This window comes from Gopherus evgoodei, chromosome 1, assembly GCF_007399415.2.
Source record: "Gopherus evgoodei ecotype Sinaloan lineage chromosome 1, rGopEvg1_v1.p, whole genome shotgun sequence".
NCBI lineage: Eukaryota > Metazoa > Chordata > Testudines > Testudinidae > Gopherus > Gopherus evgoodei.
The window spans coordinates 141508413-141534806 of NC_044322.1; the positions used below are offsets into that span (position 1 = coordinate 141508413).

At 45.4% G+C, this 26394-nt stretch overlaps 1 protein-coding gene across 2 annotated transcripts in view; it reads right to left on the bottom strand.

The window, feature by feature from the left end:
- Positions 1–26394, bottom strand: part of RPS6KA3 (ribosomal protein S6 kinase A3) — a 146855-nt gene that overhangs the window by 20936 nt on the left and 99525 nt on the right. Inside the window, exons 11-16 of one of the 2 annotated variants that reach the window (XM_030574633.1) lie at positions 15410–15498; positions 15252–15316; positions 15059–15161; positions 14566–14690; positions 11284–11406; positions 4062–4151 (exon numbers count right to left, since the gene is read on the bottom strand). In XM_030574633.1, the coding sequence (XP_030430493.1) occupies positions 4062–4151; positions 11284–11406; positions 14566–14690; positions 15059–15161; positions 15252–15316; positions 15410–15498 (595 nt within the window). Of the gene's footprint in view, positions 1–4061; positions 4152–11283; positions 11410–14565; positions 14691–15058; positions 15162–15251; positions 15317–15409; positions 15499–26394 lie in introns of both variants that reach the window. The other variant, XM_030574624.1, reaches the window with a different exon arrangement.

A 26394-nucleotide genomic window follows, 5' to 3' on the forward strand; every position in this document is an offset into this window, starting at 1 on the left:
ATGGATAAACGAAGCAACGGACATGTAGCTAATGGCTCAAAGGGGTGTTTCATAAGGCAATAAAGAACCAAGTACAAATCTCTTATTGGAGTAGATTCTCTAGTCTGTGGAAAAAGATTAATCAGTTCTCTGAGAAACTGGAGGTTGTGGGATGAGCAAACACTGAAAATCTTCCATGGACAAATGAAAGGCTGTAATAGCCACCAAGTGAACCTTGACAGAACTCATAGTGAGAGCTGATGTTTAATTCCAACAGTTAATCAAGGATGGTAGAAAGAGAAGAGTGAATGGGAGACACTTGCTGATGGGTATACAAGTGGTGTACCACACCTAAAAAGTCTCAGAATTTCTAGATTGGGGTGAAGCTTTTGACCCAGGGCCGGCGCTTCCATTAGGTGACCCTAGGCTGTCGCCTAGGGCGCCAGGATTCGGGGGGCAGCATTTTGTGCGCTCCTCACAAGGCACACGGGAGCTTCTGGTTCCACTCTCATCGCACCGCCGAAGGAGGATCTTCTGCCAACATGCCGCAAAAAGCAGCGGCAGGCAATTGAGCGCTCAATGACTGCCGCTGTCACCTGTGGCATTTTGGTGGAGGGTCCTTCTTTGGTGGCACGATGGGAGCAGAACCGGAAGCTCCCGCACGCCTCGTGAGAGCGCACAAAATGCCGCCCCCTGAATTCTGCCTAATGCGCCAGAAACTCTGGTGCCGCTCCTGTTCTGACCAGCATGCTGAGACAACAGACAGCAATGGGTTGGAAGTCTCATTGGTAGATGAGAAGCAAGTCGAATGAGGTAAGGATACCAAACTCATCTTGGTGCAATTAAAATGACCATGGGACTTGTCTTGTTTGATTTTGTTCAGTACTTTCAAAAGTAATGGTGTTGGTGGATATGCATAAAGAAGGCCTCTTGTCCACAAGAGGAAGGCATGCCCAGTGACTGAGGGTCATGCTTGAGCAAAATTTCTTGCACTTTTATGTCGATGGTAGCTGCAAAAAGGTCTACCTCTGAAATCCCCAAGTTAAGAATATGTTGTTGAGAGCTTCTGAGTCTGGATCCCATTTGTAATTTTGGGAGAAGTGCCTGTGCAGGTTGTTGGCCATGGTGTTTTGAACAACCAGAAGGTAAGAAGCTGAGAGACTACCTGTCTGGCTATGCACCAATTCTAGAGTTTTATTGTTTCGGCACAGAGTGAAGGAAAAACATGCCCCTCCCTGACAACTGATATAAAACATGCAGGCTATATTGTCCGTCATTATCTTGACTGAACTGGATCTGCTCAGAAAAAAGAAGTGAAAGCAAGCATTGCTGGCTGCTCTCATTTGCAGAACTTTGACATGGAGAAACTGTTCTTGGGATGACCATTTGCCCTGAACTGAGAGGCCCCAAATGTGTCCCCCAAATGAAAGGGGAAGCATCTGATGATGTCATGATGGTAAGCGACTTCTCAATAAACTGGACTCCTGCAGTCCTTGGAAGAAGGGTCCTTTCACCAGCTGAGTGACTGCAGAAGCCACTTGGGTAGACACACTTGTTTGTTCAGACTGTGCTTATTTGATATATAGACTATCCTGAGCCATCACAGAAGGTACTGAAGATGTAACCTGGCATTTTGAATTACAACACGTGCTGACACGTGTCCCAATAGCTGAAGAGCATTCCTTACTGAGGTTTCAGGGCTGAGCTGAATCCCTTAGATGAGTGTCTTTTGGGTGAGAAATCTGTTGGTAGTTAGGTAAGCACTGCCTGTCACCACATCCAGAGAAGCTGCTATGAAAGCTATCCGCAGCTCTGGTGTTAAAGAACACTTCTCAAGGTTTAGTTGGATGGCTAGTCTGTGGAATAACAAGATTATTCTTTCTATTGCTGACCATAGCTCTGGATATGATTGGCCCCCGTGTAGGGGGAGAGTTTGGCAAACCAGTAAAGTGCCTAAAACCACTGTGGCTTACTGTTAAAAGGTGGCCTAGTCAGCAAGCTGTAAATTGGCCATTCAGCAATCTCAGCTTGACCAAGGCAGGAGGGGAGGGGGTTTTGGGTGCCACAGCAAGGGCAGCTTGACCCTGCATCCTTCCTGATAAGAACTGTGTTGAAGTTGCTGATACATGCATTTTAAAAGAGCAGGATTTACCCTCAGGAATGTCTATTGGGGTCTCCAGGCTGCAGACTCTGGAAAAACCCACACCTGGTTAATCAATAATCAGAAGGAACCTCTTTGCGGGATCATTGAAATTGCTTACTTAACAAGTATCAGAGGGGTAGCCGTGTTAGTCTAGATCTGTAAAAGCAGCAAAGAGTCCTATGGCACCTATTAGACTAACAGACGTATAGGAGCATGAGCTTTCGTGGGTGAATACCCACTTCATTGGATGCATTACTTAACAAGGTTTCTTTAAGGGACATGTCATTCTATTACTAATATATAAATAAGGGGAAAAGCCTGAGATAGTTGGACTTGTTTGGGGACTCTTTTGGACTCTTTGGACTCTCCCTCTGGATACACCTTGCGGTCCCCTCCGGCAGACAGAAGATTTGTCCAACAGAAGCCTGCCACTGCGTCACTCAAAAGCCACACTCACCTTTGGTAATTATCAAGGTTGGGGGTGTTTTACTAATCTTGTTGCGGATGTATGTAAGTGCTTGAGACTAGTAAAGTTTAGCTTTAAGTGAAAGCACTCTTGCGTTGTCCTGTTTGTGCCAGCCATCTATCGGTTGGACGGACATGTCTCCTCTGATTTATTTCCTGACACCACCTCGCACAGAGTAAAAGTTACGAAGAGCTATGGGTTGAAAGAACCCTGAGTAACACCTGAACAACCGAACGTTGAGGTAAGGGAAGACAATTATCTCTAAACGATGAAGGTGGTCAGCTACGACCACCATGATCTCTGAAAATATCCTTCTGGCTGTGACTGACTACAAAAATGAAGAAACCTCAGTGAACTGCAACATCAAAATTGGCATCCTGACAGTCGACAGTCACAAACCAATCCACAGAAATGCTGAATTTCTGCTGTTTCACATAGTTGTTCAGACATCTGAGATCTAATAGCTGTCTACATCTCCCATTCTTTCCTGGACTCAGAAAATACTTGAATAAAATCACTTTCCTCTGTGCTGAACTGGAACAAAGGCCTTACTGAAATCCAGGTAGATTAGATCTATTACATTTCCTTCATCTAAAAAATCAGTTATCTTCTCAAAGAAGGAGATCTGTTTGGTCCTGCATGATCTACCTTTTGTAAAACCATGCTGCATTTTATACAAATTACCGTTCACCTGTATACATTTCCTTGTAACCACATGGCTCACTTACTGTAGTTCCCTCTTAAATAGGCTTACAGCAAGGTTTCTTTATCGCTTGCAGCTTGTTCAGACCATAACAGCAAATCTGTTCACTGGTTTAAGCAACTGTGAAGATATTACACCCACTTTACATTTTTTACACTGAATACCAAATATCATCTAGGGATTGCACAATCGTGCCTTAGGTTGGCAGACAGCCAGGTCTCTGTTGGACTGGGCCATGTGTGTGCTGCTATGGAAATGAGCATGGTATAAGAACCTAGATGGAACAGAACATACTCCCGCATAAATCCATACTAGTTCATCTCTTCCCACTTTGAAGAACACCTAATTACTTCTATACCCCTGAAGTGTTTTTGAATGACCACTGCTGGACCTTTAACAATTTTCCCTCCTATCCCTTCCCTTCATCTTGTCTCTTTTACATTATACAGTGACATTTTTCTTTTAACTAGCAATTTCAGATAGTTTATTATTATACAATAAAATATTAATCACAATCTACTAATTTTAGTGCCTCAAATAAAAATGACTATTTTTAACAATTACCTATTTTAGTTTAAAATTGGATATTGGCAAAAGCATATTAAGACGACATTTGAAGTTGTACCATTTTACTTTTTTTATTAGACAAAAGAGTATTTTTAGATAAATCTAAAACATGCACGTTGTTCTTTGACACAGATACAAAATGAAGAGTGAAAACATTTTTTATAATACCCAATCAAAAAATGCATCTTTTGGTGTTTACTTACATCTTTAAGGGTAATAATATTTGGATGCTGTCCATAGCGCAGTAGGATTTCAATTTCCTCTGTTGGATCTCTTTTGCTCTTGTCAATAATCTAGAAGACCCAGCAAGTTTGTAAGAATAAGTATTTTCTAAACACTGAAAATAGATGTTTTCATTTGTACAACTACACAACCTTCCTCACCAATGTTTACAGGGATGTTGGCTACAATCAAGACTTGGTTCCTTGAGAGAGAAAGAAATCTTTTGGAAGGATGTGGAAAATTCTTCAGGTGGATAGGCTGCTGGTGATTCTTCAGGTCACATTCATTAATGTGAAGAAGGTGGCAGTAAATAATACTTTAACCATCCACTTAATAAAGCATAAAACCCCTGACTTAGCATGTTTTACTGAATCCTGGATGGACGACATTCCTGGACTGATTTAGTATGGTTGTCTCCAACTAGGCACTTGGGGCTAGATCTACAAAGGGACTTAATTTTAGGCACCCTGTCACCCAGTGGGATCCACAGCCCTGAGTTAGCTACCTACACTCCCTGTACAATTCATGAGGGAAGACAGGCACCTAAGAACGTGATCCACATAAGCCAGGACATTGAGTATGGAACCACCTAAGTTAGTCATTAAAAATGCTGAGAAGGGTAGGTCCTAAGCTCACCCCTCAAAGTGAGTTAGACACCTAACTCCAGGCTGCAGGCAGGGGCAGCTCTAGGCATTTTGCCACCCCAAGCACAGCAGGCAGGCTGCCTTCGGTGGTTTGCCTGCGGAAGGTCCGCTGGTCCCGCAGCTTTGGCGGACCTCCCACAGGTGTGCTTGCAGGAGGTCCACCGAAGCTGTGGGACCAGCGGACCCTCCACAGGCAAGCTGCCGAAGGCAGCCTGCCTGCTGCCCTGGCGGCACCGGCAGAGCGTCCCCTGCGGCTTGCCGCCCCAAGCACGCGCTCGGCGTGCTGGGGCCTGGAGCCGCCTTTGACTGCAGGGAGGTGCTTATCTCCATTAGGGGATTCTCAGCCATGCACCTTCTCCTAGTTAGGTGTCCAAGCTGTTCCCTGCAACAAACACCAGCGAAGGTGGTAGTACTGCCCCACCTATCCCCTGGTAAATTTTAGATCTGTGGTTAGGGCATTCACCTAGGATGTGGGAGACCCAGGTTAAATTTCTCTGCCTGATGTAGAGAAGGGATCTGAACTTGGGTTTTCCCCCCTCCTACAAGAGTACTCTATCCACTGGGCTCTAGGGAATTTTGGGGTGCAGGGGGTTTCAGTCTCTCTATTGAAGCTTTAAGTTTCTACTGTATACAAATAACTGAATATACACTGAGCCAAAGAGTGAGTGGGTTGTTCTATAGCTCAGTGATTAGAGCACTCTCATGGGAGGGGAGAGACCCATGTTCACATCCCTGCTCCACCTCAGGCACAGGCAGGATTTGTGTCCATGTCTCTCACGTTCCAGAGTATCATCCTAACCACTGGGCTATAAGTTATAAGGATGGCACCACCACAACCACCACACCTCCTGTTTTTTGTGCGTTTAAACCTGATCTGAATATGCCTACTAGATTAAACCCCACACGTAAGAAAGAAGGGCAGCACCTAGTTTGAGGATCATATTAGGGCTTGGTGCATGCACCCTGGCAGAAACGTAGGCCTTGTTTACAATGGTGGCACCACGTAAGGTATGTGAAGCTACATGTGATAGTGAAAAGCAGGCTGTGTCCACATTGCATTGCATAACTACATGCAACAGTGAAAGGTTCCGACAGGGGGAAGCAGCAGGCTGCAGCAAGGAAAGGTTCTGGCAGGGAGCTGTGAAAGCCTTTTCCTACTGCCTCCCCATGACCAGAGACTTTTGCTGCAACAGGGAAAAGCTCTGCCAAAGGGAAGGCAGAGGGACACTATACTGCTAAAAAAACCCAGTAGACATAGGAAGCACTGCTAGGGGATATAGGGAGATGTGTCGGGTATATACTCTAGTGTTCTGGTGTGTCTGTACTCTCTTCACCTAAGCAGCTCCTCACCATCTATACCGCTATTTAACTACCTAGGGGGCTTTAATAGTGGAAATTTAGGCACCTAGGGACTCTAAGTGTCTACAGAGTTAGGCAGCAACTGAGAGGGAGTTTTGAGGATCTCAGTGATGCCTTCATGCTGGACTTAGGCACCTAAATTCTTATGTGGATCTAGCCCCGGGTGCAGCACAAGAAGATATAAGACATGTGAAACCAGAAAAGAGAAACCCCCTGGGGTTTTCAGTTAAGCATCAGATGCTTATCTGAATCTATCAAAACCTACCACATTGCCCTATACCAACCATCCCTCCTTTTACAAGCACTGTTTTCTCCTATCTTTTGTCTTCTTGGGGGGAAGCCTAATGACTTGCTACTCACATTTGGTATAATTGAGAATGTCTAGTGGGTTCAGTTTTGCCATTTGCCACTGAGGAAGATAAGCCTGCTCCTCCTCATGATGCACTTCCTTTCCTCCCTTCCACCTGAGTTGTGAGGTTTACCCCAATATCTCCTCCTCCTTTTTATCTCTTATCCCTTTCCTGCACGAGGTTTTGAAGTCATTGCTTCTAGCTGAATCCTTCTTTCCCACTGCACACTCCGCTGCCTTCCTTCCTCATGCTTTCTCTCTACTTTTTGGAGAAAAGGAGCTCCAGCAGAGGCAGCGGATAGTAATAGCAACAGAGAAGGAGATGAGGCAGTCTGAACAACAGTCCCTAAGGGCTTGGAGAAGGAACGGTAGTGAAAACATTGCTGTCCCAGCTATTCAGGACAAGGGAAGCTACCTGGTAACCCAAGCACAAAAAGTCAGATCTACTCCTGATAGAGTAGATCAAATTCCCAGGTAAGTTGATATTAGTGAAACAGAAAGCATTTCTGAGGAAAAGCTGGTAAATGTTTTCTTTCATAATCTGAATGTACTGAATCTGAAAATGATTTTTACCAAGCTGAATTTTGTATTCTAAGATAAGTAAAAACAAAAAAGAACATGGCTACCATTGTTAACTTAAAAAAAAACCAAAGTACAGGAGAGTTATTAAATATCTTTCCTACTAATATCACAGAAGGTACAGCAGAACCAAAATTCAATGAAGATGTCTTGGCAGATGGTTTAATGACTGCCAGTCAGATCTGAAAACACAAGTGCGGGATATGGCACTTTCCCTCAAATGTCAATTTGAAAATGCAAAATCTGAATGGCCAAGTTTTAATGAAAAGCACAATAACAATAACTCACCATTAACTGAATACACCTACATGCCTATCATTTGGCTCCCTGCTCATGAAGTTGATACACTGAATACTGTGGTAAAAAAATTTGCACAAGTCACATATTTTTAGTGCTGTCAAGCGATTAAAAAAATTAATTGTGATTAATCGCACTGTTACACAGAATACCATTTATTTAAATAATTTTGGATGTTTTCTACATTTTCAAATATATTGATTTCAATTACAACACAGAATACAAAGTGTACAGTGCTCACTTTATTGGATTACAAATATTTTTACTGTAAAAAACAAAAGAAATCGTATTTTTCAATTCACCTAATACAAGTAGTGTAGTGAAATCCGTATCATGAAAGGTAAACTTACAAATGTAGGATTCATATGTCCTTCATGCTTCAACCACCATTCCAGGAGACATGCGTCCATGTTAATGACAGGTTCTACTTGATAACTATCCAAAGCAGTGTAGACCAACTCATGTTCATTTTCATCATTGTGAGACAGATGCCAACGGCAGAAGGTTGATTTTCTTTTTTGGTGGTTTGGGTTTTGTAATTTCTGCATTGGAGTGTTGCGCTTTTAAGACTTCTGAAAGCATGCTCCACACCTCATCCCTCTCAGATTCTGGAACTTGGCACTTCAGATTCTTAAACCTTGGGTAGAGTGCTGTAGCTATCTTTAGAAATTTCACATTGGTATCTTCTTTGCATTTTGTCAAATTTGCAATGAAAGTGTTCTTAAAACAAACAACATGTTATAGCAGTCTCGGATGATGTTCCAGCATATGAAATATATGGCAGAATGCGGGTAAAACAGAGCATGAGACATACAATTCTCCCCCAAGGAGTTCAATCACAAATTTAATTAATGCATTGTTTTTTTTTTAAAAAGCGTCACTAGCATGGAAGCATGTCCTCTGGAACGATGGCCGAAGCATGAAGAGGCATATGAATCTTAAGCGTATCTGGCACATAAATCTCTTGTGACGCCTGCTACAACAGTGTCGTGTGAATGCCTGTTCTCACTTTCAGGTGACAATGTAATTAGGAGTGGGCAACATTATCTCCCATGAAGGAAAACAGACTTATTTCTCTTAGCAAATGGCTGAACAAGAAGTAGGACTGAGTGGACTTGCAGGCTCTAAAGTTTACACTGTTTTGTTTTTGAGTGCAGTTATGTAACAAAAAACCTACATTTGTAAGTTGCACTTTCATGATAAAGAGATTGCACTACAGTACTTCTATGAGGTGAATTGAAAAATATGATTTCTTTTATCATTTGTACAGTGCAAATATTTCTAATAAAAACAACAAAGTGAGCACTGTACACTTTGTATTCTGTGTTGTAATTGAAATAGATATATTTGAACATGTAGAAAAACATCCAAAATATTTAATAAATTTCAGTTGGTATTTTATTGTTTAACAGTGCAATTAATCACAATTCATTTTTTAATTGCGATTTATTTTTTTAGTTAATTGTGTGAATTAATTGCAATTAATCAACAGTCCTAATTATTTTCAACAGAAACATGTTGATCAAGCACTCTTCCCTGCTCTGATGGACCTAAAATGGACTTTACCAGAATGTAAAGATATCCTGATTACGTGCTTAGGAGGTTTACATGTATCAGTGAACTTCCTAAAAATGTTGGGGTAGCATACACAGGATTCTGGACTGTTGAGCATGTAGACTGAAAATGGAATTTCAGGTAGACAAATGACAGAGCATGTAATTTCTGGTAAAAATTATGCAAAAGCCACTCATGCTTACAAGATCACTCTATACGGCAGTGTGGCAACTCTTATTACCACAACTTCTGAGCTATCTATAGCAACACAAAAAAAAACTCAAAGAGAAGCTCCTGGATGTTGCAAAATCTGATGCTAAGAAAGACTGCAATAACCTAGTGTCTATTCTGTCATCTGTAAGTTTCTGTGACAAGACGCTATCGTTTGTGCTGAGCAACATGGACAACCATACCAATTTGCAGTACTGGTGGTAGCATGTGTGTATCCTCCTCCTCTGCCTCAGAGCTCAATGAGATGGAATTTGGGAGCTTCTTCTGTATGCCTTCAAAAGAATGCTTCTGTTCTTTCACCAATATGAACACACAAATTATGATTGATGGGGATCTGTGTACTTAGCAGAAACGAATCAGCCCCCTCTGGAAGTACCTGAACAGTTCTACAGAGGTAACTGGGTTGTGGAAGGTTCCAACCACACGTCAACACACAGGACTGAAGTTCTTCTTCTGTTAGTGGCACAAAATGACAAAATGCCTTGCAGCAAAGTTGTGGATGAAGGCTGGACCACCAAAAAAACTCAAAAAAACATTCCTGTGCATACTATTTAAGAGAAGCTTTTTCCTGTGTTTCCTCAAGCAGATACAGAAACAATATTCTCCTTCCATGTTCTGACAGGCTGTGATATTCTTTCCCACACTGCTGGCCACAGCAAGAAAACTGCTTGGACAGTATCGATGGAAAAACATGGACTTCAAAGAAACTGAGAGAAGGATGATCCCCAAAATGAATCAATCATTTCAGCAGAAAAATTGATCTGCAACATGTACAATTTATCTGATGGGGAGAGCTGCAACAAGGCACAGTGATATTGTTCTCCAAGTATCAATCACTAGAGGCATGGACCCTAACAAGCAATGCATTGCGCTGCAACATCCAAAGAGCTCACTTTCAAGTGGAGTCAGGCGAACTGCAACAATCCCACACTACTCTCACCAGAGAATATGGGTTGGACTAAACACAGTGGAGAACTGGTACCTAGGCTAATGTCACTGGAGCAAATCCCTGACAGCTGTGCAGAAATTGCTACCAGTGGATGTTTCAAAGGGTGCATATCACAATGCTGTTGCAGCAGAAATGCTGCACTGGAGCCTTTAAATGCAAGGAGTCTGTCAGCACACGTAGGAACTGTTAAATTATGTCTTTTTAAACAATGTGCAGGAAATATAGTAGCTGTTTTTACTGGAATAAAAACCACAGGAAAAAATACTTTTTTTCCCAAATTTTACTTAAATTTTGAACTTAATTTAGAAAGTGAAATATTCAAAATTCAGCTTGGTAATCATTTATTTCAGATTCAGTGCATTCAAATTATGAAAGATAATTTGTTTACGTACTTCCCCCCCTGCCCCAATGCATCTTGCATCTTATTTTACAGAAAACGTATCTAGTTTATGACTAAAACCAGACTGCTGGCAAGTAAACAAATATTCTGTTGGAATTCAAGGGTTCCCTGTGAGTAGCCTGTACATCAGACTATATGAGTGTGAAACCAAACTGAACAATTCTGTCCATATGTCTGAATGGTTCTATAATTCTAAAAGGTAAATTGTGTCAAATTATAACAGAGATTTTTAAAAAGTTTGCCAAACTCTGTTCCTGCTTTGCCATTTACACAGATTTCCCCATCGGCAAGGCAAATTTTATTGCCCTTTATTCATTATTGTAACATTTTTTAAATTTAGATCAGATTCACTTAGCTTCCCTTAGTGCTTTTAAGCATACATTAAAAACCTTGTTAAAATATTAATGATTTAAACCAACAAAAAGCAAGGAAATGCAGAGTTGAGGTTCCCTTTGGGGAAAAAAAAATGGCAATGGTACTAATCTACACAACCAGCACAGCTAGGAACAGGGATTTAGTGATCATCTATATATCTACTTTGGAACAAAAAGAAACTATTACATTTAAGTTAATCTAATCATTGTCATTTTTGTATATAATGCTTAGTAATAACATACTTAGTAATAATGCTTAGTAATGCAGTCTCTTTGGCGTATATTCTCTCCCAGAAGCATGCATGTAATAGAGTTAGATAGGAGTTTCATGGGGAACACTTAAAAAAATTAAATAGCAACAAAATATGACATTTAATGAATGTGACATTTGCATTCACAATTTTTTCTATTCATTTAAGAAGAAAACAATTTTGTTAGCAATTAAGAGTTTTTTAAACAGTGGTTACCTTAACTGCATATTCCATATTTGTAGCTTTATGTATACATCTCTTGCAGATAGAATAAGAACCAACCCCAATGTCTTCTTTTACTTCATATCCATCAGTAAACTGAATGCTGTTCCTGTGCAACTGCTACCAAAATAATATCATTAATTGATGATTAACTTTAAAAATATACATCATCTACATTACAAATCAACTGGAACTAAAAACATTTGTTCCCTATAGTTTTTTTAATTGATAATCTTGTTAGGTCATAATCTTTTCAAAATCCCATAACCATCTGTTTGAATAAGATATATTATAAATCATATAAATCCCATCCATTTATAGTATATCATTCTATGACAAGTCTACATTTGGGATTCCTGCTCTATTAATTTAAACAAATAATATGAAACAGAAGACAGATCAGAAGTCTTCCCATTAATCTTAATAAATATCATTTTTTCTGGTTTCATCTGCCAAAATATGAATGGTAAAATAAGGTAATTTTTTTTTTTTAAATGCAGTGCTCAGTATGAGAAATTTAGACACAGTGAATACAATCAAATTCAATGGGAATTGCAGGCATCAGTAGGAATGGAAGTAGAAGTGTCATCTGAGCATGGGGATAAAAGGCAGAATGAGTGACTGTCAGCCTGTTTTGCATGGTAAGGAAATGGCACTTTGATACAGGGAAGCAGTAGGGGAGTTTGTACAAAGGATGCCTGACTTTAGCAGGAAGCCATCTGGGTATCCTGCACACATGCAAAGGGGAAATAAGAATGAGGAAGTGGTTGAAGGGGTACAGAGGAAAGGGAGCAGAGAAGTTTTGAGAAATGTTTACAAGAAGAGGAAGCAGTACAGAAAACTCCATCTGCAAGTTTGTGCAAAGAAAAGAGAACACAGCAGAAGTTGCAGAAAAACTGCTGGAGGAGATTCAGGACTGAAGGGCAATAAGCAGCATAAACTCCAAGAGACTACATGGCCCCAACTCTATTAAACTCCCCATCCCACCAAGATAGCAAACTGGTTTTAAGTTTGACTTAAAAAATAAAGTTTTCTGTGAAGCTGTCTTTGCCAGAAAACAGACTCAAATGGATTTGGCAAGTGGTTACAACACATCTAAACTCAACAGCAGTTGAGGATACAAAGGAGCTAATCAATGACAATTTGTATAGTGCCTGCTCCTATTTGCTCAGCCCCCTCTGAATTTATCCCAATTAAAAATGATTTTAAACTTTACAAATTACATTTGCAGCTACTGAAAATAATGAATGTTTTCTTCTCTTTCCTCCTCTCAACCCTCTTTAGTTTCCCTTTGAAGAAAATCTCTTCCAATCCATATTCCGCTCTCTTCAGTTTAAGTTTCTTGACAGCATACACCCTTTATATGGGCAAATTCCACAAGTTTTTTCTGAAGCAAATTGAGGAAATGATGGAAATCAAGTCATCGTCCACATATGAGCCAATCAAATATACCAAATGTAACTATAGTTTATGTGGTGATTTTCATATTGTATCCAAATCCCTTGAGAAAGATAAATTAAAGGGACACTGTCAGTTTAAAATTCAAACCGTTGTCTGAATTGGAGCAATTTACCAACAGTCATGGTGGATTCTCCATCACTGACAACTTTTAAATCAAGATTGGATGGTTTTCAAAAAGGTATGCACTAGGAATTATTTGGGGAAATTCTATAACCTTGCAGGTAAGACTAGATGATCTGGCCCCGCAATCTATGAATATGATTCGATGGGTACATTAATATCCATAAATCCTCTCCACTAAACACCAGAAGTATAGTGTGTGCAAATAAAGTTATTATGAGCATTCTAGATGTTGTAAAAAAGATATAGTTAGACAAAGAACACAAGAAGTGTCCATATTTTGATCAATCACTTTAAAGAACTCTCAGATGGTTGCAAATTGTCTATGAAAGCAGTATACATGATATTTTGTATCAGAAGTATGTTAACTTTCTACACAAACAAGTGAAAAGTTTTCAGCAATTAAATATATTTTCCAAATGTATGTGAAGAAAAAATTAATGGAAGTAGGTGGTAGAAATAAAATTTTTACTTAAAAATCCCACTTGAGCCTGTCACTTTCCTTTATACCCACTTAGTCTTCTTTTCCTACAAACACATCTGCTACTTCTCCCATGCGGTTGGCCCCATAACTATTGGCCGCAGGACCTCATACTGCTTCATATCCCTCCTTTTTCCACACACTCTCCAACAATGAAATACAGTCCCATGCTAACCTTACAGAATCTAAATTTTAAAAAAGGAGCATGATGCATACTTCTCCCCTAACTCCAGCTTCATGTCGTCCTTCCCCAGATCATGGAATGATGTCTCTAACCAGAGCTTTTCATTGTTCAAAAATATGCTGTAGCAACAACAGAGCATATAGAAACAGCAAGCATTTTTCAGCTAATAGGCCAAGTGAACTACTTTCAGAAGTAATAACGTCACAATCATTAATGTGAGAGAGTCTGTGTTTAATCAGTTCTCCCAATTCTATTAGGAAACCAAAAATTCCTGTGCACCCTGACACACTAAGTTAGTTGTCAGACAACCTGTAAAGTGTTCAAGAAGTATTTTAGACTGGCATAATTCTTTATATATTTTTTAAAGAGTGTGTGCACGCGTGCACACATGCGCACGTGCGTGCAGAGGAAGGAAGGGAAGGGATCATCTCTATACTCATAATTGACAGGATTTAAAATAAATGGCAATCCAAACCATCTCTACATTCTAGTTTCAAGTCATATTTCAGAAGGGTTTTGCTGCGTAGTATGAATCCAATGTTTATCCTATAACACACAAGAAAATGATTTACATGCAATTTTTTTTAAAAAAAAAAAGATTGACTTTATAAAGAAAATGTAAAACATTTTCAAAATGTTTAGCCTGGATTATTCAGATATTTGAATAGTCATTATGGCTCAGATCTAAATTGCTTGCTTTTCAGGGGTCAAACCCCATGCCTGATCACACCCAATGTATAGAAGCAATAGGTTCTGCACTGTCAGAGGTGCTGTTCTTTGGATAAAATAATTTGAGGTGTATTTTTCTTGTCTTTAGTTGATGACGTTTTCATGACGCTTTACAAAGAACAACAGAGGATAAACCCCAGTCTTACAGTACTATCAATATCAGTCTAATTATTATGAAGTGTTTTCAGGTATCTTATTTATGAAAGGCATGACATAAAACTACATCTTATTTTATGCAAAGGACAACTCATTTTTAAATAATTTGTTTTCATTATGTTTATTCTTCAGTAATTGCACTCACCTGAACAATTGAATGAACCCCAACAGTCTGCATTCCCTGGCTTTCATCATCTGATGCAATAGCAACGAAACTGAATCCCCGAAAAAGCTGATGTGCGTTAGCACTGGGTGGAATACCAGGTGAATCTGAAAAACAGAACAAATGTCTTGAGGAAGACTTTTCCAATTTATTCAAAAAATCCCAAAGCAGTAAGTAATCAGTATTCCTAATATGCACTGAATAAAATGAGCTTAAAACCATAGTTTTAACACTGGAAAAGAATTTTACACTATAAACCGGTCTGGAGATTGTTAATTACATAAAGAATTTTTGCATCCTCAATATATAAATGCACAAGTAAAGTGCCGTTCATATCACCTACAGGCTTATATAAAATCTTTCATACAATGTAGTCAGTCAAATCTAACCAGACAGAAGACAATTTATGAAAATTAAAATGGTGAAAGTTTCTGCTACTTTTGAATACTTAAATTACAGTTAATTATTCTCTCACCTTTCGGTGTTTTTGCTGTAAATTCAGGATCAAAATAAAATGTATCCTCTGGCCTACCAGTTGCAGGTTTAAAAGGCGGATGAATTTCTCTTCTGTATAATTTCTAAAGAGAAGTCAGTGGTGAAAGTGAATTAAAAATAATTATAACAATTATAATTTCCTTATAAAGAAGCTCTTTTACTACAGTACTCACATTCCAGTCTATTGTGGAGAAAAATAAATGCCTCTTAATTTCTTCAACTCCATCTGGACCTGCCCCTAAAATAAAAAAAAGGAAAAAACCGCTGTGAATAGTTTATTTATTGTGAAGAACTACTAGCAGAAATAATTATTTTTGTCTGAGTATTTTACCTAATCTGTTTGCAGGGTTTCGTTTGAAGAGCATTCGGAGAAGACTCTGTGCTTCAGGACTTAAAAACTGGGGCATTCCAAGTTTGGCTCTATACAACAAAAACACATTAATAGCATACACATGTTTTTTAGGCAAGAATCAACCATTTATTTTTTTTCTAGTCCTTCACTCTAACCACATCAGGCAAGTTAACACCATTGATAATTTGGCTTCAGATATCAGAACCAAAATAAAGTGCTGTCAATCATGTAGACATATAACCTCAAACTTCCCTATTCCAGCAGTGTAATATTTCAAGTACTGGACCAGGAACATAAGAGGCCGAGGTAGTAGGAAGGAAGGAAAATAGGTGTTGATGAAAAGGCTTACAATTAGTTGTTTTTTGTAATCAACTGTTACCAGTCTGTGGCAAGTAAGCCAGTCTCCTCGACAAAGAGAAAAGCAGTCCTGAGAGGATCTCTGATCTAAGAAAATGGTCAAAATTTGGGATGCAATTTCAATATCCATGTAATACTGCAGGCAGGAACTGCTGAGTTAGAAGACACAAGTAGGACATATCCTGAGACCATTAGAAAAACACTGAATGCTCCCCTCACGGCAAAGAGGCAAACAAGTAGGTGGCAAGAAAAAGCAGTATCTGGTATAATAGTGGATGTCCTGATAGCCACAATGATCAGAGTTTGGAAAGAGACCATTTGTCATGTACGTGTCTAATTCTTTTTCCCCTCATTTCACCAGTTTGTCAATCCTGCCTTATTTTCAAAATGAAAAACTGGAATATGTGACAGTAAAGGGAAAGATGTGAAGACAAATAGTATTTAGCCCTCTATTTTAGAGTCATCCTTACTGCCCCCATGACCTCTTATGGTAATTTTCCTGACAACACAGACCTGGGAATTTTTTAGGGGGGATTTATTATCCTATTTCAAGTCAACGTATTTCTTGCATCTCCTCTTGTTCTCTTTGAGTTTTTGGTTTTGCCTTTTCTGTACTTCTATTTTCTCACACTATCGCAAGCTCCTCACACTACCTTTCTTCTCCACATCTAATGGTGCACACACATCTATCATATCTCAGTCTGTACCCTCCTTTTTCATCAGATACTGTGGTGATGGCATGGTGTAAGAGACTGGGATCCATTACCTACTGTAACTATGGTTCTTTGAGATGAGATGCAGATGTATATTCCAAATAGGGGAGTATGCGCCCTGCTCTCCGGAGACTTTTGCCTAGTAGTACCTTTTGAGGGGCACTGCTTGGACCTCATGCCTTTAGCCCCTCTCCTGGCTATATGAGGCAGTGCTGTCAGACCCCACTCAGTTCCTTTGTACCAAATGTCCAGGGGAAGACTGATACAGAAAGGATCGAGGATGGGTCAAAGAACCACAGATACAATAAAAGACGGTTACTCACCTTTGTAACTGTTGTTCTTCGAGATGTGTTGCTCACATCCATTCCAGGTAGGTGTGCGCGCCGCGCGTGCACGTTCGTCGGAAACTTTTTTACCCTAGCAACTCCAGTGGGCCGGCAGGTCGCCCCCTAGAGTGGCGCCGCCATGGCGCTCTATATATACCCCTGCCGGCCCGCCCGCTCCTCAGTTCCTTCTTGCCGGCTACTCCGACAGTGGGGAAGGAGGGCGGGTGTGGAATGGATGTGAGCAACACATCTCGAAGAACAACAGTTACAAAGGTGAGTAACCGTCTTTTCTTCTTCGAGTGATTGCTCACATCCATTCCAGGTAGGTGACTCCCAAGCCATACCTAGGCGGTGGGGTCGGAGTGAGAAGTCGCGGCACGGAGCACTGCAGTTCCGAAGGCCGCATCCTCCCTCAACTGCTGGACCAGGGCGTAGTGGGAAGCAAAGGTGTGGACCGATGACCAGGTCGCTGCCCGACAGATTTCCTGGATGGGCACACGGGCGAGGAAAGCTAGCGACGACGCCTGCGCCCTGGTAGAATGCGCAGTCACACGGCCCGTAGGGACATGGGCCAAGTCATAACAGGTCCTGATACAGGACGTAACCCAAGAGGATACCCTCTGGGAGGAGATAGGAAGCCCTTTCATACGGTCCGCTACCGCCACGAAAAGCTGGGGGGATTTTCGGAAGGGCTTAGTCCTCTCTATGTAGAACGCGAGAGCCCTACAAACATCCAGCGAGTGGAGCTGCTGCTCCCTGCCTGAGGAGTGAGGTTTTGGGAAAAAAACCGGAAGGAAAATCTCTTGGTTGACGTGGAAGGCTGAGACCACCTTGGGCAGAAAAGCAGGGTGTGGTCTCAGCTGCACCTTGTCCTTGTGGAAGACCGTATATGGGGGGTCTACCACAAGAGCTCGGAGCTCCGACACCCGTCTAGCTGAGGTGATAGCCACTAGAAAGGCAGTTTTCCAAGAGAGGTAGAGCAGGGAGCAAGTAGCTAACGGCTCAAAGGGGGGCCCCATGAGCCGGGACAACACCAGGTTAAGATCCCAGGTTGGAGCAGGGGGACGGACGTTAGGGAATAAACGTTCCAGCCCTTTAAGGAATCTCGACACCGTCGGGTGAGAAAAAACGGAGTGACCGTCCGCACCCGGGTGAAAGGTGGAGATAGCTGCTAGGTGGACTCGCAACGACGATAAGGCCAGACCTTGCCCTTTGAGGGACCAAACGTAGTCTAAGATTTCGGTTACCGAAACTTCCATAGGGCGGAGATTTCTCTCTACGCACCAACAGGAGAAGCGCTTCCATTTCGCCGAATATGTGGCTCTTGTGGACGGTTTCCTGCTGCTCAAGAGCACCTCTCTCACAGGGGTGGAGCAGCGCAGCTCGGAACCAGTCAGCCACGCAGGAGCCACGCCGCTAGGTGCAGCGACTGCAGGTCTGGGTGACAGAGGGTCCCGTGGTCCTGGGTAATCAGGTCCGGATGAAGGGGCAGGGGAACTGGGTCGGCTATGGCCAAGTCCAGCAGCATGGTGTACCAGTGCTGCCTGGGCCATGCCGGGGCCACCATGATCACGAGAGCCCTGTCCCTGCGCACCTTCAGGAGGACCTTGTGGACCAGAGGGAACGGGGGAAATGCATAGTACAGGTGGGTCGACCACTGGATGAGGAAGGCATCCGCTATCGACCCCGGCTCCCTGCCCTGAAAGGAGCAGAACGCTTGGCACTTCCTGTTCCCTTTGGACGCGAAGAGGTCCACCCGGGGATAACCCCACCTCCGGAAAATGGAGAGAGCGACGTCCGGGCGAAGGGACCACTCGTGTGACAGGAAGGATCTGCTCAATCGATCTGCCAGAGTGTTCCGTACTCCAGGGAGGAAGGAAGCCCTGAGGTGAATGGAGTGGGCTACGCAAAAGTCCCAGAGTCGTATCGCCTCGTGGCACAGGAAGGAGGACCTGGTGCCTCCCTGCTTGTTGATATAGTACATGGTCGTCGTGTTGTCCGTGAACACGGCGACACAACGACCCTGAAGCTGATGACAAAACGCTTGACAAGCAAGGCGGACCGCTCTCAACTCCCGCATGTTGATGTGGAGCCCCACCTCCTCCTGGGACCACAGGCCCTGTGTCCGCAGGGTCCCTAGGTGGGCCCCCCAGCCTAGATCTGAGGCATCCGTTGTCAGGTATACCGAGGGCTGAGAGGGGTGAAAGGGAAGACCCGCACATAATACGGACTGGTCTAACCACCAGCCGAGAGAATCTAAGACCTTCTGGGGGATTGTGACTAACATGTCTAAAGGTTGCCTTGCCGGCCTGTAATGACTGATAAGCCACAGCTGGAGAGGCCTCATGTGGAGCCGAGCGTAGTCGGTCACAAAAGTGCACGCCGCCATGTGGCCTAACAGGGTTAGACATGTCCTCACTGACGTCAATGGGGCTGACCGCAAACGTTGAACGATCGCCGCCATGGTCTGGAACCGTTGCAGAGGCAGCGAGGCCCTGCCCACAGTGGCATCCAGGACGGCCCCGATAAATTCCACCTTCTGCGTGGGCCTCAGAGTGGACTTGTCTGTGTTTATCAAGAGGCCCAGACTTGCAAATATGGCGGTGATCATGCGGACATGGCTGTTGACCTGCTGTTCCGACGTGCCCCGAATCAACCAGTCGTCCAGATAAGGGAACACGTGGACACGGTTGCGCCGAAGATGCGCCACGACAACTGCCATGCCTTTTGTAAACACCCTCGGGGCCGTGGACAGGCCGAATGGGAGGACTGCAAATTGATAATGAAGAGCCCCCACAACGAAGCGGAGAAAGCGTCTGTGGCGCGGCCAAATGGCAATGTGGAAATACGCGTCCTGCATGTTGAGGGCGGCGTACCAGTCTCCCGGATCCAGGGATGGAATAATGGTCCCCAGGGATACCATGCGGAACTTCAACTTCACGAGGTATCTGTTGAGTTCTCGCAGGTCGAGGATAGGCCTGAGGCCCCCCTTGGCCTTGGGGATCAGAAAGTAGCGGGAATAAAACCCCTTGCCTTTCTCGTTTTCCGGAACCGCCTCTATAGCTCCTTTGCTGAGGAGCGTCTGCACCTCCTGCCGAAGGAATTGCTCGTGAGAGGGGTCCCTGAAGAGGGACGAGGAAGGAGGGCGGGAAGGAGGAAACGAAACAAACTGCAGGCGGTATCCCGTCTGCACCATGCTTAAGACCCAGCGGTCCGATGTTATTTGGGACCACGCCGGGAGGAAAAACGAAAGGCGGTTGGAAAATGGGGGGGAAGGATCCATAGGGGAAACTGTTACCACGCACTCGGGCGCACCTTCAAAATGAAGGCTTAGGACCAGGCGGGGGTTTTGAGGAGCCTTGGTTCTGCCCCCCTTGGTTCCCAGACTGCCTGCGCCTGCCGTTCCTGCCGCGGCGCCTGTAAAGGTCCTGCCGCTGGCAGAACTGGGAAAACGGCCTACGTTGTTGCTGTTGTTGCGACCTAAAGGGTCTACGCTGCGTCACGGGGGTGTGCATCCCGAGGGACCGCATAATGACCCGGTTGTCTTTTAGACTCTTGAGTCTGGGGTCTGTCTTATCAGAAAACAGGCCCTGGCCTTCGAAAGGAAGGCCCTGTATAGTGTGCTGGAGCTCCGGCGGAAGGCCGGAAACCTGCAGCCAGGAGATGCGACGCATCGTAACTCCTGATGCGAGGGTACGGGCAGCCGAGTCCGCAGCGTCCAAGGAGGCTTGTAAGGCCGTGTGTGCGACCTTCTTGCCTTCGTCCAAGATGGCCGTAAACTCTTGGCGAGCATCCTGTGGCAGCAGCTCCTTAAATTTGTCCACTGCCACCCAGGAGTTAAAGGCGTATCTGCTCAGCAGGGCCTGTTGGTTAGAGACCCTGAGCTGCAGCGCCCCAGCCGAATACACCTTACGGCCAAGGAGGTCCATCCGCCTGGCTTCTCTGGATTTGGGGGCCGGAGCCTCCTGGCCGTGACGCTCCCTATCGTTCACCGATTGCACCACCAGTGAACCGGGAGTCGGGTGAACATGTAGATATTCGTATCCCCTAGAAGGGGCCATGTACTTTCTCTCGACTCCTTTCGCTGTCGGAGGGATGGAGGCCGGGGACTGCCAGATAGTATTGGCGTTGGCCTGGATGGTCCGTATAAAGGGCAGGGCGACCCTGGTGGGAGCATCAGAAGAGAGGATGGTGACAATTGGATCCTCTATCTCCGAGACCTCCTCTGCCTGCAGACTCAGATTTTGAGCCAATCGCCTGAGGAGGTCCTGGTGCGCCCTGAGATCCAGCGGGGGGGGGACTGTTGGAGGAGGTACCCGCCACCGCCTCATCCGGGGAGGAGGATGATGAGACCCCAGGCACGAGAGTGTCTAACTGAGGGTCTTCCTCAGCCCTCGCCTCTGCCTCCGGAGCCGCAGCGGAGTCCTGCTGTTTGGACCCTTCCTCCCCTTCCGGGGAGGGAGGGGGGCGAGACAAGGAGGCTTCAGGGGCCCTACGCTCCGCAGTCGCCGGTCTAGCAGGGAGCTGCTGGGGGCCCTGGGCCTGATGGTATGCCCAGGGTGTCCAGAATCCCCACTGTTGTGGGCCTTGGTCTTGCAGCGGCGGATCACCGAACAGCGCCGCCTGCCGGTCGGTGCCCAGCGCATACCCGCTGTCCGTCTGGGAGGATACGGACGGCTGTCTCGAGGGCCACGGTGGGGCCGACCCCGGATGGTAAGGGTCTGCGCGGGCCGGCACAGAGGATCGTCTCGGTGCCGGGGACCGGTGCCGGGAGTCATATCGGTGCCGGGACCGGGATCGGGACCGGGATCTGTCACGGTGCCGGGATCCTGATCGGTACCGGGCGCCGCTTCGGTACCGGGACCTGCCACCAGCTCGGTGCCGGGAGGTCGACCGGGACCTACCACCAGCTCGGTGCCGGGAGGTCGACCGAGACCGGGACCTGCCACCAGCTCGGTGCCGGGAGGTCGACCGGTGCGGCGAGTAGCGTCGGGAGCTGCTCCTGGAGTCGCGGTGCCGGTGTCGCCGACTGGAGCCTGACCGCGCCCGCCTCGATGCCGACCGTTGCCGCGAGTGCGACCGGTGCCGCTGAGGGGAGCGGTGCCGGGACTGCGAGCGGCGTCGGGATCTGGAGCGCCCAAGACGTCGGGACCTGGATGGCGAACGACTGTCTCTGGGCGGCGCCAACATCATGGGCTTGCCTCTGGACACAACCCGCACCGGAGGTACCGGGGGTGGCAGCCGAGTGGGCTCAGTCAGGGCAATAAGGTCCCGAGCCGAGGCGAAGGTCTCCGGTGTGGATGGGACCACTACCTCAACCCCAGATCTCATGGGGGAGCTCGGCGGCACCGGACTCAACGGACCCGCCGGGCCCGGAGTCAACGGTGCTGACGGTGCCGGCGGCGCCGCGGCCGATGTCGAGGCCGGGCGCTCAAGCCGGGTCTGCCTGGCCGGAGTATCAGACTTCGACGGCCTTGGCTCTGATTCCAGTGCCGGAGAGGGTCGGTGCCGAGGAGTCTTCTCGGTGCCGGAGCGATCCGGTGCCGGTGCCGATACCACGGCCTGCGAAGCCGACGGGTCAAGTGCCGCCTCCATTAGGAGAGTTCGGAGCCTCTGATCCCTCTCCTTCTTTGTCCTCGGCTTAAAAGCCTTACAGATGCGGCACTTGTCGGATCTGTGCGATTCCCCGAGGCACTTCAGGCACGCTTCGTGGGGATCGCTGGTAGGCATGGGCTTCTTGCAGGCCGCACACTGCTTGAAGCCCGGCGAAACAGGCATGAGCCTGGCGCCGGGTGCCGGGAAGGGCTAAGCCCCCGGCGAAGAACTACTTAACAACTATTTAACTAAACTATCTTCTTAACAAACTAATTAACAACTATAATGGAACTAGAGATGAACGATAGATAAACGATAGAGAACTAGGAGAGCTAGGGACGTGGAGGACAGCTAAGCCGCGCTCCACAGTTCCAACGACCGACACGGCGGTAAGAAGGAACTGAGGAGCGGGCGGGCCGGCAGGGGTATATATAGAGCGCCATGGCGGCGCCACTCTAGGGGGCGACCTGCCGGCCCACTGGAGTTGCTAGGGTAAAAAAGTTTCCGACGAACGTGCACGCACGGCGCGCACACCTACCTGGAATGGATGTGAGCAATCACTCGAAGAAGAAATAACAGTTTCTTTTCTTTGAGTAGATGCAGATGTATATTCTAAGTAGGTGACTAGCGAGCAGTACTTCCATCTGTAGGTGGGTTTCGGAGGTTACCTGAGTAAGGACTGCTCTTCCAACATTAACGTCTGCTCTGAAAGAAGCAGAGATCACGTAATAGTCTGTAAATTTATGTACGGATGACTATGTGGCCACCCTACAAATGTCCAATATGGAAATGTCATTGAGGAATGTCACCAACGTTGCCTGCACTCTCACTGAATGCGCCCATATCTGCTGACGTGGTGTAGCCGACACTGTCTCATACGCAGTCTTGATACAAGATGTTATCCATCTAGAGATAGTCTGCACAGAGACTGCTTGACCCTTCATGAGGTCCGCATATGATAGGAACAGGCAACACGAAGCATGAAACTGTTCAGTCCTGTTAAAAAAAAAAAGCTAGACCAGTGGTTCTCAACCTGTGGCCCAATCAGCACAGAGCTACGGCCAATGTGACATTCTCAGGGCCATACAAGTAGCATTGGATGCATCCCACAATGGTAAAAAGGTTGAGAATCACTGGGCTAGACAGCATCTATCATCTAACATATGGAGGCGTTGTTCCTCCAGGGAGGAATGCGGCTTAGGGAAAAATACAGGCAAGTACACACTTTGGTTCAAATGAAACTGAGAGACCACCTTGGATACAAGATTCAGATGTGGCTGGAGTGTAACCTTGTCCTTGGAGAACTGTAAGGAGGCCCAGCTATCAGGGCTTGTAACTCACACCCCCTCCTTGCACATGTGATGGCTATCAAGAATGCTGTTTTATGAGACAAGAGGGGCAGTGGTCAGGAAGCAAGGGGCTCGAATGGAGTTCCCATTAGAGCTGCTAAGACCATGTTCAGATCCCACCAAGGGGACTGGCCTTTGGACTGGAGGATGCAGGGAGAGCACTCCTTTCAGAAATCTCATCACCACTGCACTGGAGAAAGCCGATTTCCCTTGGATAGGTGGATGAAAAGCCAATATTGCTGCCAAGTGTACTCTGAGAGAACTGAGTGCTAAGTCAAATTCCTGAAGGTGTAGCAGGTAATCCAAGATATCCTGGATAGAATATCTCCACTGGATGGGTTCCATGGGCCAAGGACCACACAGAAAATCTTTTACTTTGCCAAGTAGGCCGTTCTAGCGGAAGGCTTCTTACTGTTAAATAGGACCTGTTGGACAGCCTTGAGCAGTGCTCTTCCTCCTTGTTCAGTCATGCAGCAGCCACTCTGTAAGGTGAAGGGAGCTAATCGGCGGATGCAGAGTGCAGCCGCAATCATGTGTGAGGTCAGGAAGGAGAAGTAGCAGCAGTATGGGAGGCTGAACTGAAAGGGCAAGAACCAGCACTGCTTTGGCCATGTCAGGGCAATCAGGATAAGCCTGGTTCCATCTGCCTTGAGCTTGGTGACGACATGGGGAATGATCAGGATAGGAGGGAATGCATACAGCAGAGTCAACTGCCAGTTGCAGAGGAAAGCGTCAGAGAGGGAACCTGAGCTGGGCCCCTTCCGAGAGCAGAATAGATGACACTTCCTATTTTCCCTCATCGCAAAGAGGTTGATTGTGGAGCTGTCCTTTGGATGATTTTCGCAATGTGGTTTCTCTAATTTCAGGGATCATTTGTGGCTTGGAGAGAAAAACCTGACATGATCTGTGAGGCGATTCTGGACTCCTGGTAAGTGGACAGCTACCAGGGTGATGGCCTCTTTGACACAGAATTGCACGGTTGATTGCCTATAGGAAGAATGATCTGGAGTGGGCTCTCCTTTGTTTGTTCACATAGTACACCGAGGCAGTATTGTCGGTGAGTATGTGAACCACTGAATGCCTGCTGCGGTCCCGGAAGGCATGACGTGCACTGTGGATGACCCTAAGCTCCAGCTCGCTGAAGGCCTCTGACCCGCAATGGAAGGCAGTAGCACTTTCCGAACTGGAGGGCCATCTGTGGCCTGAGAAAGGACTTGGTACCAAGTCAGGCTTCAGGGCTTGTTCAAACAGGTGCTGCTTAAGGGGAAGGTCTCATGCCATCTGAGTCATCTTTTTAAATGATCTACAGATTGAACAGCACACTTGAAGGTGGACTTTGCCAAGGCAGAGCAAGCACCTCCTGTAGGGTCACTGTTAGGAATTGCCACTTCACATGAAGGGCAATGCTTGCATGCTAGTGAGGGCGTCACCAGGGAGCACTACCGCTACACTATAGTCTAGAACTTTTACTCTAACACTAACTAGACTATATACAATAAAACTAGGCTAAGAGGACGAAGTGCAAAGTTATGAAATGATAGCCACACAGTTCTGACTCTAGGTGACGGATGGTGAGAAGGAACTGGGGGGGGGGTGAGGGAGAAATGGGGGTTTGAGGCAGTGCTGTCTCATATAGCTAACGGAGGGGCTAAAGGAATGAGGGCCACTCCTCTACGGATACTGCTAGGTAAAAGACTCTGGGTGCACAAACACCTACTTGAAATACACATCTGCATCTATACGAAGATGCAATTACCTTGCCCCCCTCCCATAACCTGTCTCCCCATCACATCCCAAAGTTTCTTCCATTCCTCTACACTTCCACAAGGATCCACAACACAGACTACAAGAGGGTATCCAACTTCCCTCTATTCTGAGGGAGAGGTGCCATCAGTTAAGCTACTTGCAGGAGAGTGCCACCTCCCCACTACCTCATATCACACCATTAATCAAGTCCTTACTAAATTGCCAAATTTCCCATCTCCTCCTGCACGGGAGAAGTTGGAGAAAATCTCTCTCTCTATTGGCTCTTCAGTATTGTAGTACACATTATGAAAAAGATCAGTTGACTGGTGATGATGGTGCTTGATCATCAGCTACTCCTCTGGAGATCATGAACCTCTTGTAGTTACATCCTCGCATGTGCATTTTCTATGCAGTGCCTTTTACTGCACTCATTCTACAAGATGATATTTCCATTCATGGCTGAATAGCAGTTGAGCGATAGACGGTAAAGAGCAGGGTGCTGCTGCCTGATGGCTGCTGAAGGACAACCATGTGGACTTGTAGCATAAGAGAGCTATTGCAGGCCACAGACCAGGAGACCGGATGTGTTGGGATTATATTGAAAGATTAAAAATTACTTTTTAAATAGATAATCATCCAAGAGAGCTCCTCAAACTAGAATGTGAGGCTTGGTCTACACTACAGAATTAGGTCAACGTAAGGCAGCTTATGTCAACATAATTATATTAGTGTCTACACTAGAATGCTGCTTCCACCGAAGTAAGTGGTCTGCTACACCAACATGACTTCATCTCCATGAGAGGCATAGCACTTACGTTGGTGTAGTTAGAGCGATCCAGTGTCTATATAGATGCTGCATTACTTGCTTCAGCTGTTGG